Genomic DNA, 17,973 nt, shown 5'->3' with positions numbered 1-17,973 from the left:
ATTTTTAGTGCTTTCTTAAACTTACTCTTGTTATGAATCTCGGTCTTTATTTCAGGAGGAAGAGCATTGAAGAGTTTTGTTCCAGTGTAGGGAACGCCCTTTTGCGCCAAGCTACAATTTTTTATGTTCACTGTGTGTGTCATTCATCCTCCTTGTGCTATGCTCATGATAATTACTGTTTGATTGAAATATCTCTATATTTTTACAGCCAAAACACATTAGAGAAAAAATATGTTGGCATGTAGTTTTGTATATTTTAAGTTTTCGAAAGCTATTTCTACATGAGTCTCGTGGGCGCAATCCACATATAACTCTTAAAGCTTGCTTCTGAGCATTGAACACTTTCCTTGCTAATGGCTGGTTGCCCCAAAAAATAATGCCGTATTCGAGTGAGTGAAAATAGCCATAGTAAGCCACTTTTGCCGTAAAGGATACGTAGCAGAGCTAAGCCTTTTACAGAGATCTGTATAATGTGAAGACCTGTTCATTTTCTTGTCCATGTGCACTCGAAGAAATTTTGTTGTTTCCATTCTTACTATTGGCTGATTACCACCTGTCACACTTATCTCTCTCTCATTTTCTGTTTTTGTACAGAACTGAATAAAGCTGGTCTTACTGGAATTTAAAGAGAGACCATTCACCTTGAACCAATTAACCACAATTGAGAGTATGTGATTAATGGATTCCTCAAGATTATTATCTGTTCTACTGCTCATAAAAATTGTAGTATCATCAGCAAATAATGTAAATTTACTCGGCAGACTTGTACATGATGGTAGAACATGTATAAAAATCAGGAATAATAGTGGCCCAAGAATTGAGCCCTGAGGCACTCCACATGTAATGGAACTCCATTCAGAATGTGAGGAAGCACCACATACTCCACCTGAGCTATTCAAGACAACTTTCTGTTTTCTGTCTTGGAGATACGACTGTAGCCAATTGCCAGCAACACCACTTATTCCTACTAATTTTGCTTTTTGCAAGAGAATCTGGTGATCAACACAGTCAAACTCTTTAGACAAATCACAGAAGACACCAAGTGCTAGCATTTTTTCATTGAGGGTTTCTAGGGCTTCATTTGCAAGTTCATAGATTGAGTCTTCTGTTGAACGGCCCTTTTGAAAGCCAAATTGGCTCTTTCTGAGAGTTCCATTCTTCATGAGATGATCAGTAATTCTTCCACGTGTTAGCTTCTCTAGAATTTTAGAGAAAGCTGTCAGCAAGGAGAGAGGTTGATAGTTCAGTTTTATCACCCTTTTTGCACAGGGGCTTCACAATGGCATTTTTAAGTGTAATCAGAACAACACCTTTCTGAAGGGAAGCATTGAAAATATGACAGAGAATGTCCCTTATCCACACACAAGAATATTTCAATAAATTACTAGAAATATTATCAATCTCTGCAGAGTTCTTACTTTTTAGAGACATGATGATTTTTTGAATTTCATCTACAGCGACAGGATTTAGGTGCATTTCTGAAATTGTGTTTGGGTGTACACCTTGACAAAGAGATAGGACTTCATCAACATTGGGCTTAGAACCAATCTGTTGAGTTGCTGACAGGGTGTGTTTATTAAAAATCTCAGCCACACTTTTGGGGTTATCTATTAGGGTACCTTCATATCTGATTTTGTTTACATCTTCTTTGCTTGTTATATCCCTTCTTGTTTCTTTTTTTGCAGTGCTCCAAATTGTTTTTATTTTATTAGTAGAATTATCTATTTTCTTCTCATAATAAAGGGCTTTTGATTTCTGTATTAGTTTCTTCAAAATTTTACAGTATAATCTATAGTGTTCCCTTTTGGTTTTACATGACTATTTTATACCTTTTGTAATCCAACGCCTACGTACAGAATTTGAAGCACTGTTTCTAACCCATTTCTTTGGAAATATTTCTACAAAAAGAACACAGAATTCATTTATAAAACAGTTAAATTTAGTATCAACATTATCAAGGCTACATACTAAACACCAATCCATTTACTGCAATCTGTGGTTGAGAGTTTCTTTTGCCTCTTTGTTCATTACTCTTATGAATTTCCATTGAGGAAATTGTTTTTTGAACAGATTAACATAATAAAGAGGTAGCCCACTTACAACCTGCCTGACAGTATAATTCTGATGTCTACTTACATCTAAAAAAATGTTACCTATCATAGTTTGGGACTCGGATGTACTTCTTGTTGGGAAGTTTATCACTTATTTTATGTCATAAACTTTATATTGAAATCACCTAAAACTACAATATCCTTTGATTTTACAAGTAACCCTTACAGCAGGAGTTCCATTATATGTAGAAAAGTTTTTATGTCATCTGAAGGTGCCCTGTAGACAGCCAACAATATTATTACGTAGAATGTAATTATTATTTCTGTTGCACGTGCCTCAAATTGTCGTTCCACACAATATTTCCTAATATGTATAGCTTTGCATGCTACACTATCCTTAACATAAATTTCTTCTCCACCTTTGTCTTTACTTTCCCTACAGTATATATTACTAAACTATAACTTACTGTAGATGGCAAGGCACATTTATCAGTAACATGGTGCTCAGTTAAGTGCAAAATCTGAGCATTATTTATACAATCCTTTTCATTAATGTTAATAAGAAGTTGATATCTTTTGTTTAAGAGGCCTATTACTTCATACATAGGTGCACCTGGTTTTACGAAAGATGTTATGTTAATGTTCATTTCACTAAGTGTCTTCGAAATATTTCAACCATGGCTATCAGCTAAAACTAGCACTTTTCTGTCTTTATAACTTATGTCACGACACTTCATGTTGCCACGGCGAAACGTACTAACCTTGTTATTCAATTTTGTGTAATTTCTTTGTACTTGCAGCACTTTCATGGGAATATTCACAGTATCTAAAGAATAACTTGGTTTTTGCAATGTTTGAATTATTGTACAGGTACATTTGTCATCTGAAATCACTTCAGAGCTGTTTTTGGTAGACACAGCTGTTGTAAACACTTGCTGGTAGTGTTTCACGTATGAAGGTATTTTCGGCACAATGCAACACTTCTTATTTTCACTCCTGGTACCGTCACTAGATATTTTCACTGTGAGAGATTTTATGACTATCTCCAAATTGCGAACAAATCGTTTTGCTACAGTGAGTTCCTGTTGAAATGCATCGGCATCCAAGAGATGCAGTTTCTTGAAGGTCACGTTTCCATGCCACAGTCACAGGCTTCATTTATCGTGCCTACGCTCGCCAAACACGAAATGTGAGCCCATGCATGTGTTACTGCACACAATCTGATACCTATGTCAACACTTTTGTTGCAACAAGAGAGATTAAATGTATTTCCGATTTCTACAGAACAATTTACAACCACATCTACACGCGACGCCATCTTGCTTGCTGTACAATGTCTAATTGTGCTTTTAAAAACTCTGCTGACAGCTTTTCTTATATTTGTGGTGAATTTGTGATTACAAAACACCAAAGAAACATTACAGACTTCGCCAAAAAAGTTTATCTATCATACTTTGGATCTAAACTTGGTGATCAAGATAAGTCTTGGGTGCCGCATGAGGTATGTTATGTGTGTGTTGAAGATCTGAGAAACTGGTACAAAAGGGAGAAAAAAAACCATTGCTGTTTCTTTGATATGGAGGGAGCCAAGAAATAATTCTGATGATTGCTACCTTTGCAGTGTTGATATTACTGGTCATAATTCGAAAAACAAGGTGATAAGCTACGCTAACCCTCCGACCGCCGTCCAACCAGTAGAGCATGGTATAAATTTGCCGGTTCCTGAACCACCAGATGATTTAAATTTTGTTCCAACAGAAGCATTTTCTGATGTAAAATCTGATTTAGATGAACCAGATGATGATGAATTGCATTGTAACACAGAAACTCTAGAGCCCAAATTGTTTACTCAGACTGAGCTTAACGATTTGGTTAGGGATCTGGGCTTAACGAAAGAAAAAGCTGAATTGCTAGATTAAAAGAAAAGAACTTATTGGCAGTTGAAACCAGCATATACGCGTATTGAAAGAGAGAGCAGCAATTTTCCAAGTTTTTTCAACAAGAAGGTGGTTTAGTGTACTGCTCAGACATTCCTGGTCTGATGAATGAGTTTGGTATTAATACAGATAGGAAGACTGAAGGCTGTTTATTGATCCATCCAAAACTAGTGGTGGAAAAATGCTACCAAGGCCGCTGGAACACCAACATGATGGGGGACTACTGTTGGTCACTTCACCAAGTTCAGCAAGCGACTAATCGTAGAAAAAACCAAACACAAGAAGCTACAAAGAGAAAAGAGAAAGAAAATACAAACCAATTCCAGCTGACAAGTGAAACCTTCATTAACATAAATCATTGTTTTATGTAGCTTACTGTAAATACAAACCATGCTTATATTGTAACAAAGTGTTTCATTAATTTCCCCATTTACTGTATGACTTTATAATAAAAAGCACATTGCTCGAAAACTATGGATGATACAAAAAAACTAAGGCTAGTTTGGATTCAGCTCATAAAAATCTATAAAGATCAACTATCAAAGTAAAAAAAATTTCAAAAAAAAATTTTTTTGTTGACCTGTTATCTATCATTGTGCCCTGCCGTGAGGGACAGCATATCCAAGGCCCGTCCCTGCCCTCCTTTTAGTGGTGTTCCATCGCCCGCCTAACCTCAACACCCTAGTCCATCCCTACACCACTCCCAGCCCCAACCCCTTGTCACCAGAATCACATCCCTGCAGGAGATCCAAGTGCAAGACCTTCCTGGTCCACCCACCGACCCACCCACCAACCCAGCACTTCCTATTCCAGTCCTGTCACAGGCTTATCCTGTGCCACAAGAGGCCAGGCCACCTGTGAAAGCAGCCGTGTCATATGTCAGCTCAAATGCAATCATTGCACAGCTTTTTATATTGGCATGACTTCCGACAGGCTGACCACCAGGATGAATGGCCATTGCCAAACTGTAAGCAAGAGAAAAGTGGACCATCCTGTGGCATAACATGCTCGATTTCAATGGCTGCTTCACAGCTGTGGGCCATCTGGACCACCACCACCACCACCACCACCACCACCACCACCACAAACACCATCAGCTTCTCTGAACTACACATGGGAGTTAACCTTGCAACACATTCTCTGCTCCTGAAATTATCCTGGCATCAACCTAAGCTAATGTACTGTTCCCATACCCTCCACCCAATAGTTTCTGCCCCTCTGTCCTGTCATCTCATTGTGCGCCGCTCTCTGCTAATGCACCCACCATTTTTTCTCCTTCTCTGCTCTTCTCCTTCTCTGCTCTTCTCCTTCTCTGCTCTTCTCCTCCTCTGCTCTGCTCTTCTCCTCCTCTGCTCTGCTCTTCTCCTCCTCTGCTCTGCTCTTCTCGTCCTCTGCTCTGCTCTGCTCTTCTCGTCCTCTGCTCTGCTCTGCTCTTCTCGTCCTCTGCTCTGCTCTGCTCTGCTCTGCTCTTCTCGTCCTCTGCTCCATATTCCCTCCACCCCTCACCCCCCCCCCCCCCCCCCCCACAGCCTCACAGCACTGCACCTGGCAGTCTTGTCCTGATGCTATCTAGTTCCTGCACTCTCCACCAGACAATGCTCTTCTCTTCCCCCACCCGTATCAAAACCCACTACCAGGAACAGGTGGAGACTTCTCTTGAGATATATGCTTGAGCATCTGAAGTTGATGATTTCCCCATGAAGAAAAAGAAGTTGGTAAAAACAGCAAAAGGAAATAGAGATTTATTATAGGTTACAGATGTGAAGAAAATAATGCCTGTGAGGAGTAAGTGGAGAAAATGAAACCAGTTGGTATACTTTGACAGCAGATAATGGGAAAAGCAGCTGAATAAAGGAGTTATCCTCGTGTCTAAAGTAGCAGTCTTTTGATAATGTATTAACAGTTCTGTGATTCTATTTGCAATGTTTCACCAATTATTTTTCTTTGTAGGTCTGATTAAACTACTACAATCAGAAGCTGAGAGGTGGAATGGTAAGTACTTGAATCTGGATTAGAATTTTCCAGATTTAATTTGCTTATAAAAAGTATGTAAAGGGCTATATACAGAGCTTATGCACTATAAAAAAAAATCTCAAGTTTGTGCTTCTTTCTGGTACAATTTTGTGCTGTTGCCCAACCAGAACTATCAGTTTATGAAATAAAAAATAGGGTTTCACAGCAGAGAATTTAACTGGTATTGTTGTTACAAATAATAAAATTGATAATCTTAATTATAATAAATCATAGAAGTTTATGTGGAGCTGATTCATGTGACCGGAAAACCAGTGAGGAATGGTTCTGTAATGTGACTATTGGAGGCGTACGTAAGGGACTTGGATGTGTACCATATTTATCTGATTGTAAGGCAAAGATTTTTCCCAGATACATAATTTGAAAAGTACAGTGTCACCTTAGACTTGCAGATTAAACTATAGCTACTGCTGAATCCAGTGGTTTTATATTTTTTAATGGATGATTATAGGGTCATCTTACATTTACAGATGAAGCTTTGGTCATTGAGGTTTCGTACAAATTTATTTTGAAGAATTCGAAAGGATAGCACTTAGCAAATTGTACTTTCATTCGAATAGGTTTGAGATTTCCCGATGTGCCAAAGTGTTCAATACAGACATTTGATTTGCAGCACTAGTGCAAGGGATAGTCAAGAACCTATGAACTAGCTACTACAACAATCTAACACTTTGCTTAAAAATTGACAGTTTTGTGAAATACAGGAGCAAATAGCATTCAGTTCTATCAACTTACGAACTTTTGTTTTATTTGAACAGGTTTGCAATAAAAATTCTCGTAGATCTGTAGGGTACTGTATACATACATTTATGCTGCTTTATACATAAAGGCAACATTCAAAGATGAAAATGTTTCCCTCAAAATCCATTACTTGATTCTGAACCCTAGTTAGTATTTCATTTGGTTGTGAGAAACTAATGATTTACCAAATGGGTTGCCAATGAGATACTCAGTCACTGTTCATGTCTTAGAATACTAGGAAAATATGTTCCCAGCTTTAGAACAAGATGATGACATTCATGTGAAATGAGAAAGAAAATTAATCCAGAGCTAAATGTCTAACAAACGAAAATCTCATTAAACTGACAGCACTTGTTGTCGCAAGGACAAATTAGAGTAGAAAAATGCATTGTGGAGATGGTACCAACAAACTTTACTAATCGTAAGGACGAGTGAAAGTTTGAGAATTGGACTAAATAGTGATTGTGATCTTTTATTTACATACTAATAGCTATTGTTGCATATTACTTGCATCATAGAAGATACTGCCATCCGTGTTTCATTGTTGCTCAGTTGTAGCATTACAGAATGTTTGGAGGGGGAACAATGACACCAGCTTGGCTGAGAAGTGAGAACTATGATGATGAGTGTGGTGAGGGAGGGTTTTGTGCGGGTAGCAAATTTTGCTGTGCTGGCAACCAAGACAATCTACATTGCATATTTTGGCTTTTTTTTTTTTTTTTTTTTTTTTTTTTTTTTATGAACGTCCAACACATTTAAACTGCAGTTTGCCTGAATCCAGCTTTTACACAGAATTGAACTGACTTTAAAATGGGACAAATATTCCACAATCGCACACTGGACTCGCATTCGGGAGGACAGCGGTTCAATCCCGCGTCCGGCCATCCTGATTTATGTTTTCTGTGATTTCCCTAAATCGCTCCAGGCAAATACGGGGATGGTTCCTTTCAAAGGGTGCGGCCGACTTCCTTCTCTGTCCTTCCCTAATCCGATGAGACCAATGACATCGCTGTCTGGTCTCCTTCCCCAAAACAACCAATCCACAATCGCACATTTTCCTGCAGTAGTTGGCAAAAGTCTAGATGGGAGCTAGTGGCATACTTGGTGTTTTGTGTAGCAGTGTTGTCATAGTGAGGTATGGTGGAAACACTAGGGGGGGTGTTAGCTACTAGCTCTACACAGATAATGAGAGAGCAGTGTGCAGACAATATGTTTGGCAAACAAGACACATTGTAACATTCTCACATAGAAGTGAAAGCTGTTATTTATTCAGAAAAGAACTGTGTTCTGAGGTGCCACAGTAACTACAATCACAGAAATCCTAATGTATTCGGAAGAAACGCCAAATGTGTGTGACAATGTAGGTATAAGACTCACCGCTCTTCTGTTAGGATTATGAAGATTATTTAAAATAGTGATACCAGAGATGACAGGCTAAACAAAAAGGCGGTGAAGATAAAAATTAGTGTAAACAGGTACTTTTTGTTTATTTTTTCTTGTATTATCAAAATGTAGACAATCAATAAGTGGCAAAGTTTAGAATATGTTTGTTGTGAAGTTTTTACGCATATACCTTAGGTCAGTAAAATTTTGTAATTTTGGTTGGTTAGAATGTGTTAAAAGAACATATTTTTCACAAGGAGCCTCTTAAAAAGGAGGGTCACCTTTGATTTAACCCTTCATTCTGCACTTTTTTTAGAACACCAAATAATTTCTTTTTACTTGAAATTGTTCAAAGGTCTCAGAAAAAATGTTGAAAAATAATACCGTCTTAATTGTGCAAAAATACTTAATCGTGGAAAATATATATTTTTTACATTTTACATATGTTTAAACTGTGTGAAAATTACAACATTAATAAGCATTTGTTAAGTATAAAAACATAGCTTTAAACACCAAATGAACAATGGGTTATGACAGAATTAATGGTAGTATTGAACATGGATGGATGGCACTTGTCTTCAGCTGCTATGCTATGCGGGAAAGTAGTTTTTGACTTTATTTAAACATAAGTTTACTTTGCACTTCTCACAGATGAAAAATGTATAGCATTTGCAGTTACGACATTTGCATGTTTTTCTCTTCTCATTCCACACTGGCCAGTGATTAAAAGGATCTAATCTTATATTCTTTGTAGTAAAAATGATCCTATATATTTAATCCTGTTGATCTCTACTGGACTTGTGCTAGCTGGTCTACCTCACTTTTTTGCTCCAATACCAGTCTGTCTAGAGTTTGAGCCAATTCAGTCCTAAATTACTTCTGGTTCCTTTGCATGTCTGCTGTTCTTTTTTCAGTGCATACCCATCTGTAGAGAATCCATGCATTTATTATGATTACATCAATCAGATGGGAAACAAGTGTAAATACCATGTTTGGCAGTTGCTGTGTAATAAATCTATATTTCCCATATGTGATTTATAAATGGAAACAACAGCAGGACTTGGTACTATTGTGATCACTCTTGTTTCTATCAAACTTTTTCACTTTCAATTTTGCCAGCTTGCTGACAAAGATAGACAGAAAATAGACAATACTATTATCTTTGTACAAAATGGAGGAAATATCTATTTTGTCAGTGGTAGTAATATATTCCTCAGAATATCCACATTCTCCTTTATTTTAAAATTTGCAGTTTGGTATCCTATTCCTTTGAATTGTTCCTACATGCTGAGTCTCTAGCTTGAATAGGTATATGTGTAGGAGGTATAATATCTGTCAGTAGATCTTATGGTTCTGATTCCTTGGAATCTCACTTAAGAGGTGAATTTCAACATTTCCAGATGCTCAGAAATCTGGTTCAGTAGGAAATGAACTGCTTTTCTTTCTGAATAAGTCAGTTTTTTTGTATCTTTGGATGGTTTTCAGGATTTTGTAGTACTGATTTATCAGCAACAAGTTCATTATCATTGTCCTTCAAAACATTATTTGAATTATGTGTAGTCCCTCTAGGAGTCTTATGCTTGTTATCACCATCTACAGATTCCACATCATTTACTGTTGTAGGATTTCCACACAAGTTGTCCAAATCTAAGTTATCTTCACTTATCACACGGACATTCTAGGCCCACGGATCCTTCATAAGTTGTCATTTCATGTCAACCATTTTAAAAATATGAGAGCGACTCCATTCTAACAATCAAACTATCATGAGGAACTAGAAGAAAGCGACTGACTAAAACACTAATTCATAACAGTTTGTGTGTGTGTGTGTGTGTGTGTGTGTGTGTGTGTGTAGGAGCATTACTACGCACCATTGCACATATAAAAACAAAATTGATTCATGTAGTACTTACATACTTATTAGCAGAAATAAAAGGTGAACTGAACACTGTATGCTCTCTAAAGCTATAGAAGCACTACATATTTTTTTTACACTCATGTGTTCTTGCTTGAAGTTACCAGCAGACAGTATCAGAAGAGAACAATGTGTGCTAGATGGAGCAACACAGTTTGTCACATTATGAGCTCATTACCGCATTTTAGTGGCAGATTCTTTTCAGTTACTTCCATGAAGCAATATTGCCAATCTGCAAGGCAATTTCCAGTGGCAAACTTCAAAAACAATGGTGAAAAGAGAGTTGAAACATTGCTTTACACATATATGCAAAGCAGTGCAGTGGAGGGCTAAATTTTATATGATGTGTTTCTATTTTTATATTATGGCTTTTCTTCTGCTACATCATCATATTTCAATTTTTAAGCTAAGTGGGAATTTACATCACTGTGAAGCATATCATCTTCAAGAGTAAATACCTTTCAACAAACTCGTATCCAAGGGCCAGTTATAAAGCTTAATTACCACCTAAAAAAGTAATTGTGCAATTAATTTTTGCTTGTGTGCAGGCACATGTTCACAGGCCTGGTAGACATTGAAATCATGGCACCTGATGCCATAGCTCTCTGCTAGAGGTGCCAAACTAAAAGTTGCAAGGTACTGATGCAGTGGAGTATCGTGTAGTAATTCATTTTCTGCATTGGCATGTTGTACAGACCTATACTGAGATGGTGGAAGTGTACAGAAACAATGTACAATCATATGACATAGCATTTAGGTGCTATAGACGCTTTCAGTATGGTCAAACAAGTTTGAATGACAAAGAACAATATGGCAGACTGTATTTCTGTGAAGAATTAAGAATCACTAGAGAAGTGGAGGCCTTGTTGCTCAAAAGATGGTGCACCGCAATACGGAAGTGATGTGTGTATTCACAACCATTGAAAAAGCTGAAGATCAGCCATGTCGGGCAATGTTATGTGAGAATGTTAGTTACGTTAGTGTTATTGGTGGTTACCACAATAGGGTGCTAACAGATTATGCTCATAAAAAACAACTTGTCACAGTAGCATACTACCAAATTCTGCTACCCAGATTACAATAGGATGTCAAGCTAAAGTGCTGCAGGAAGCTGTGCAAGAGAGAGAGTGCTTTTGTTCCACGACAATGCCCCAGCTCATTCTTCACATTCGGGAGGACGACGGTTCAATCCCGCATCCGGCCATTCTGATTTAGGTTTTCCGTGATTTCCCTAAATCACTCCAGGCAAATGCCGGGATGGTTCCTCTGAAAGGGCACGGACGACTTCCTTCCCCATCCTTCTCTAATCCGACGAGACCGATGACCACGCTGTCTGGTCTCCTTCCCCAAAACAACCAACCAACCATTCTTCACAGGGCACAGTCTCACATGCTGCTTTTTTGGGCTGTCAGATTTTCTCTCATCCCCCTATTCTCCTGATGTGGCACTCAGTAACTTCTTCCTCTTACCTTGTGCGAAGAAAACATTGCACAACAGGCATTTCTAGAATAACAGCGAGATGGAAAATTTCTGGAAGATGCAAAATTCAACTTCTACAACGAAGGTCCGCTAAGTTATCAGTAATTGAAAACCTTATGCCACGTTGAAGGGTAGTTCGTTGTTGCAGCAGCAGCAGCTGCTGCTGCTGTTGTTGTTGTTGTGTCCTATCAGCTGATCGCTTCTTTTAGTAATGTCATAAATTTGTTTTTTCCCCATTACAGTTGTGTAGCTCATTCTATCCATCTAATCTTCAGCATTCTTCTGTAGCCACATTTCAAAAGCTTCCATTCACTTCTTATCTAATCTGTTTATTGTCATTGTTTAATTTCTGTACATGAGACGAATCCCTTCAGAAAACACTTCAGTCTTTAAATTTATTTTTATTGTTTACAAATGTTTCTTTTTCAAAAATACTTCTTTTCGTTTTCTCAGTCTGCATTTTATATCGGCTCCACTTTGGTCATCATCATTTATTTAGCTGTCCAAATAGCAGAACTTATAGGGTGACAATCATCGAACTAAATGGAAAAAAAAAAAAACATAAATTAGTAACAAACTTGGTGTGCACCCACTTTATTCAACATGTAAACGTCACTACTGATTTTTGGATTTAGGTTATGACATGTTCGATATGCCTGCCATCATTGGCAATGATGTGGCACTGATGAACAGCAAAATTCCGCATGGCCAGCAGAAGTGTCGGAACATTGATGCTGTCAATGTCCTTCTGAATGGCTGTTTTCAGCTCACAAGGAGACCCTCCATACTGTAAATCACAGATTTTGATGCACTTCAAATATGTTGTAGAGGCACTTACCCCGAGTTTTCGGCTATGCGGTTTTTTAGCGACAGGCCTTGGTTTTTGTGAAAATCGATTTTGAAGTTCATTGCGCACTTTGTATACCCGCAACATTACAGATATTCCAAGCAAGGCAGTGTAGCCTTTTTTTTTTTTTTTTTTTTTTTTTTTTCAAAATTGACCTAATTTTTCAATTTTATTTCAAAGAATATCATCAAGCAGTGTAAGGTGTGCGAAATTATAACGATATATTTAGTTATTAATTTTTTGTCATACAATATTACAAAATCTCATTTTTCATCATCCACATTGCTTGACATGCCAGAACAATATTGTGGGTGATAATTATAATAGAAACAACTGAAGCACAAATTTTTGCAGCTCCACGCACATTTTATGAAAGCAACCGTCTTGCAGGCGCACTGTTTCTTCATGAGCGATACTGGGAAACTCAATTCTTTTGTGTTCAAAAAGATTTCTCTTTCATCTGCTAATTTCGGTGCGAACCGTGCGTATCTAATCATGCTTTCAAAATTAGGTGTGCTGAATTGATTTTGGATTAGTAAATGTAATTTTATTGACTCTTCCCTAGAAGTGATCTCTATTGTCTTTCATTAAGTCGGGAGCATTCTGAATAATTTTCATGAAGATTTTCATCTGTCGGTAAAAATAAACATCGCAGGGCTGGTAATAAGGAGTGCACTTTGGTGTGACCACTTTTAGGGTGCAGGTGTTTGCTTTCCTTTATCAGTGAATAGATGATTGTATAAAGTTGAATTGGTTTGCCCTCCCCACGAATAGATAATGTACAAAAAATTTTTCTGTATCACTTACGGAAGAATTACAGAACGCAAAAATTCTTCGTATACCAGTTTTGCGAACTTCCCGAATTTGGTACAGGACACAACTACATTTCTGTATTTCCCAGTTAATTCATCTATTCATTTTTGAACTTTAGGACCAAATTTTCGGGACGGTTCTTGCACACATAAAAAACATACAGGATCACCTTTCCTGGGGCTGTTATGGTACACTGGCCCTTATAAGAATGAGTAGTCTCGTTTAAATCTTTTGTTCAGTGGAGAACAGTTTTTTTCCTTTTTCGGAAAGTGATGTATTATATGTTGCCTGATACTGGCAGCCAGTTTGATCAGTGTTGATTATGAAGTCTAGGTCAAAATTCTCCATAAGTATTCTTGTTTGTATGTGGAATTGTTCAGCAGCTACTAACAATAAAACTTCATCTATTGTCACAAATTCTTTAGAGCTGACGAACTTTGTAATTTTTCTTTGCCGAATTTTATGTTTTTTCTTGAATCGCTCAACCTAAGCTTGGCCGATATCTGAATTTTTTAAAAATTATTTTCACAAGCCATTCTCTTTTTTATGATATACTCAACATATATTTCATGTCAATATGATTTACCTGTTCCAAATGTTGGCTCGCTTCGACGAACCTTTCATAAGTCTCACAATCAATGGTTCTCCATTTATCGAGACAAGTTCCACCTTGTTTTACATCCTCTTTCCATTGATACAGTATCAATTTATGTTTCAATCGAGAAACTCCATGAGATTGCATACTTTTCAAGCTACATTTAGGATGAGCTGCTGCAAGAGCGACTGCTTTTTCCTTGTAGGACAGAGGCACATAATCTGTCGGTTCTGGCGCAAACTCTTCGGGAACGTAATCACCATCTTCCTCTATCCCATACACTGCAAAGTGAAGAGTTTTATTTTTTTACGTTCATCTGACAGAGAAAATATTCATAAAAAAGGAAAACTTACCGCATCATATTCTCCCTATTCACCTTCTTCGTTGAAATCTATCAATTCATCATCAATAATTATCTATCTATCGGCCAAGAGATCCTGCATTGTGATATACATCTTATCACCAAATTGCAACGGAATTGGTAGAGATCACACTAGGTGGTGTATTCGTTAAGAGATTCAAATCGTGGAGTAGATTTTCGGCTTATTTAATGGCATTTGTATTTCTCCTTTTGATTCTTTGTTCAACTCCTCGACATGTGGATCTTCTTCTGGCTGCACTACTACAGAAACACTTTGTTCTTCCATTTCACAGAATTTTTCTAACACATTGCACTAGAGAAGCCTTGCGAGCAACTGACACTGTAGTTAGATGCTAATGTAAAGAAATGCAACTCGCTTCCGCATTGGCCGCAACTAGGAGCTGGGGTTCCTGTTACAGCTAATGGTATTCACGGGAGAGGGGACGATAATGGGCGGAGATCGATTTCAGGTAATACAAGAAGTGACTGTTGTACAAACATTTGGAACTCCAACTACAAACCACAAACGGAATGAATATTTGAAATAATTAATAACTGAATATCTCTTTATCATTTCACATACGGGCTTCGTCGCCAATCCAAAGCATACAGCACATATTAATTCCCATTATGCCTGGTGATGCTGAGGGAATTAGATTAGGAAATGAGACACTTAAAGTAGTAAAGGAGTTTTGCTATTAGGGGAGGAAAATAACTGGTGATGGTCGAAGTAGAGAGGATATAAAATGTAGACTGGCAATGGCAAGGAAAGCATTTCTGAAGAAGAGAAATTTGTTAACATCGAGTATAGATTTAAGTGTCAGGAAGTCGTTTCTGAAAGTATTTTTATGGAGTGTAGCCATGTATGGAAGTCAAACATGGACGATAAATAGTTTGGACAGGAAGAGAATAGAAGCTTTCGAAATGTGGTGCTACAGAAGAATGCTGAAGATTAGATGGATAGATCACATAACTAATGAGGAGGTATTGAATAGAATTGGGGAGAAGAGGAGTTTGTGGCACAACTTGACTAGAAGAAGGGATCGGCTGGTAGGACATGTTCTGAGGCATCAAGGGATCACCAATTTAGTATTGGAGGGCAGCGTGGAGGGTAAAAATCGTAGAGGGATGAATCGTAGAGAGATGAATACACTAAGCAGATTCAGAAGGATGTAGGTTGCAGTAGATACTGGGAGATGAAGAAGCTTGCACAGGATCGAGTAGCATGGAGAGCTGCATCAAACCAGTCTGAGGACTGAAGACAACAACAACAACAACAACAACACTGTTTGTTGATATTCTCTGAAACAAAATTGGAAAATGTGGCTGATTTTGGAGGGGGGGGGGGGAAAAAAAAAAAAAAAAAAAAAAAAAAAAAAAAAAAAAAAACAGCATATGAACACGGTACCTCCAGCGCAGTAGCCATGAAAATTTACCGCTGTGCTACACTTACTTCCTTGGACTATCTGTAATGTTACGGACATACAAAGTGTGCAATGAACTTCAAAGTTGATTTTCTCAAAAACCAAGGCCCATCGCTGAAAAACTGGATAGCCGGGTACTCAGGGTAAGTGCCTCTACAACATACTTGAAGCACATCAAAATCTGTGATTTGCAGTATGGAGGGTCACCTTGTCAGCAACAGTTTTGGGTTTATTGCTGTACATCTTGTCTTTAACATAGCCCCGCAAAAAGGAGTTGCATGTTTCCAGATCCTGAGAAAGTGGTGGCCTATCGAGGCCCATGCCAGAGGCCTCCAGGTACCCAGAGTCAGAATGAGGTCCCCAGAGTGCTCCTCCAGGACATCAAACACAATCCTGCTTTGGTGGAGTCGAGCTCCATCTTGCATGAACCACATCATGTTTTAAATCAGGGTCACTTTGGATAATGGGGATGAAATCATCTTCCAAAACTTTCATGTACCTTTGGTAGTCGCCGTACCATCAAGGAATATCCCACTGATTATTCCATGACTGGGCATTGCAATCACACAGTCACCCGTTGAGGGTGAAGAGACTTCTCGATCATGAAATGTGGATTCTCAGTCCCCAGATGTGTCAATTTTCCTTACTGATGAACCCATCCAAATAAAAGTGGGCTTCGTCACTAATCCAAAGCATACAGCACATATTAATTCCCATTATGCCTGTGTCCACCTGTGCACTTTGAACATTGTGACACAAAATGTTCAGAAGCTATTACAATTTTATTTCATATAGAAATCACCCTCATTCTGCCAGTGGCCTTGTCAAAGAGAGCAGAGGAGTGGACAGAGGTTCAGGGGACTCTCTTGTCCTAGGGGTGGGAAACTGTACCTGAAGGCGATTGACTCAGCAATGATCAACGGTATGAGGATGCAGAAGGCAATGTACACCACTGCATTCAAGACACGTAACGTGTATCCACAGAACACGTGGCTTGTAGTTGAAGAAGTGTCATGATGAACTTTCCATTGGTAAAAGATTCATGAATAGTCCTCCATCCGGTTCTCTGGGAGGGGACATCGAAGGGGAAGATTACCATGAGAAAAAGATTGAATAATCAACGGGAGGTTAATGTTCTAAGAGTTGAGGTGTGGAATGTCAGAAACTTGAACATGGTAGGGAAACTATAAAATTTGAAAAGGGAAATGCAAAGGCTCAATCTGGATATAGTAGGGGTCAGTGAAATGAAATGGAAAGAAGACAAGGATTTCTGGTCAGATTAGTATAGGGTAATATCAATAGCAGCAGAAAATGGTATAACAGGAGTAGGATTCGATATGGATAGGAAGGTAGGGCACAGAGTGTGTTACTGTGAATAGTTCAGAGATAGGGTTGTTCTTATCAGAATCGACAGCAAACCAATACCGACAATGATAATTCAGGTATACATGCCAACATCACAAGCTGACGATGAAGAGATAAAGTATATGAGGATATTGAAAGAGTAATACAGTATGTAAATGGGGATGAAAATCTAATAGTTGTGGGGGACTGGAATGCAGTTGTAGGGGAAGGACTAGAAGAAAAGGTTACAGGGGAATATGGGCTTGGGACAAGGAACGAGAGAGGAGAAAGACTAATTGAGTTCTGCAACAAGTTTCAGCTAGTAAGACCCTGTTCAAGAATCGCAAGAGGATGAGGTATACGTGGAAAAGGCCAGGTGATACAGGAAGATTTCAGTTAGATTACGTCATGGTCAGACAGATTCTGAAATCAGATACTGGATTGTTAGGTGTGCCCAGGAGCAGATGTATACTCGGATCACAATATAGCAGTGATGAAGAGTAAGCTGAAGTTCGACATTAGTCAGAAAGAATCAATATGCAAAGAAGTGGGATACAGAAGTACTAAGGAATGACGAGATACGCTTGAAGTTCTCTAAGGCTATAGATACAGCAAACAGGAATAGCTCAGTAGGCAGTATAGTTGAAGAGGAATGGACATCTCTGAAAAGGGCCATCACAAAAGTTGGGAAGGAAAACATAGGCACAAAGAGGGTAACTGACCATGGGTAACAGAAGAGTTGATTGATGAAAGGAGCAAGTACAAAAATGTTCCAGGAAACTCAGGAATACAGAAATAAAAGTCGCTGAGGAATGAAGTACGTAGAAAGTGCAGGGAAGCTAAGATGAAATGGCTGTAGGAAAAATGTGAAGACATCAAAAAGGAAATGACTGTCAGAAGGACAGACTCGGCATACAGGAAAGTCAAAACAACTTTAGGTGACATTAAAAGCAAGGGTGGTAACATTAAGAGTGTGACGGGAATTCCACTGTTAAATGCAGAGGAGAGAGCAGATAGGTGGAAAGAATACATTGAAAGCCTCTATTTGGCTG

At 38.3% G+C, this 17,973-nt stretch overlaps 1 protein-coding gene across 1 annotated transcript in view; it reads left to right on the top strand.

Annotated features, from left to right (window-relative positions):
• Positions 1 to 17,973, top strand: part of LOC124606730 — an 88,172-nt gene that overhangs the window by 53,940 nt on the left and 16,259 nt on the right. The window contains exon 5 of the mRNA XM_047138766.1: positions 5,939 to 5,980. Coding sequence (XP_046994722.1) covers positions 5,939 to 5,980 — 42 coding nt within the window. The remainder of the gene's footprint in view (positions 1 to 5,938; positions 5,981 to 17,973) is intronic.

The sequence above is a fragment of the Schistocerca americana genome, chromosome 1 (assembly GCF_021461395.2).
Source record: "Schistocerca americana isolate TAMUIC-IGC-003095 chromosome 1, iqSchAmer2.1, whole genome shotgun sequence".
Classification (NCBI taxonomy): domain Eukaryota; kingdom Metazoa; phylum Arthropoda; class Insecta; order Orthoptera; family Acrididae; genus Schistocerca; species Schistocerca americana.
The sequence above is the reverse complement of the archived record's forward strand: the minus strand, read 5'-3'. Positions and strand labels throughout refer to the sequence as shown.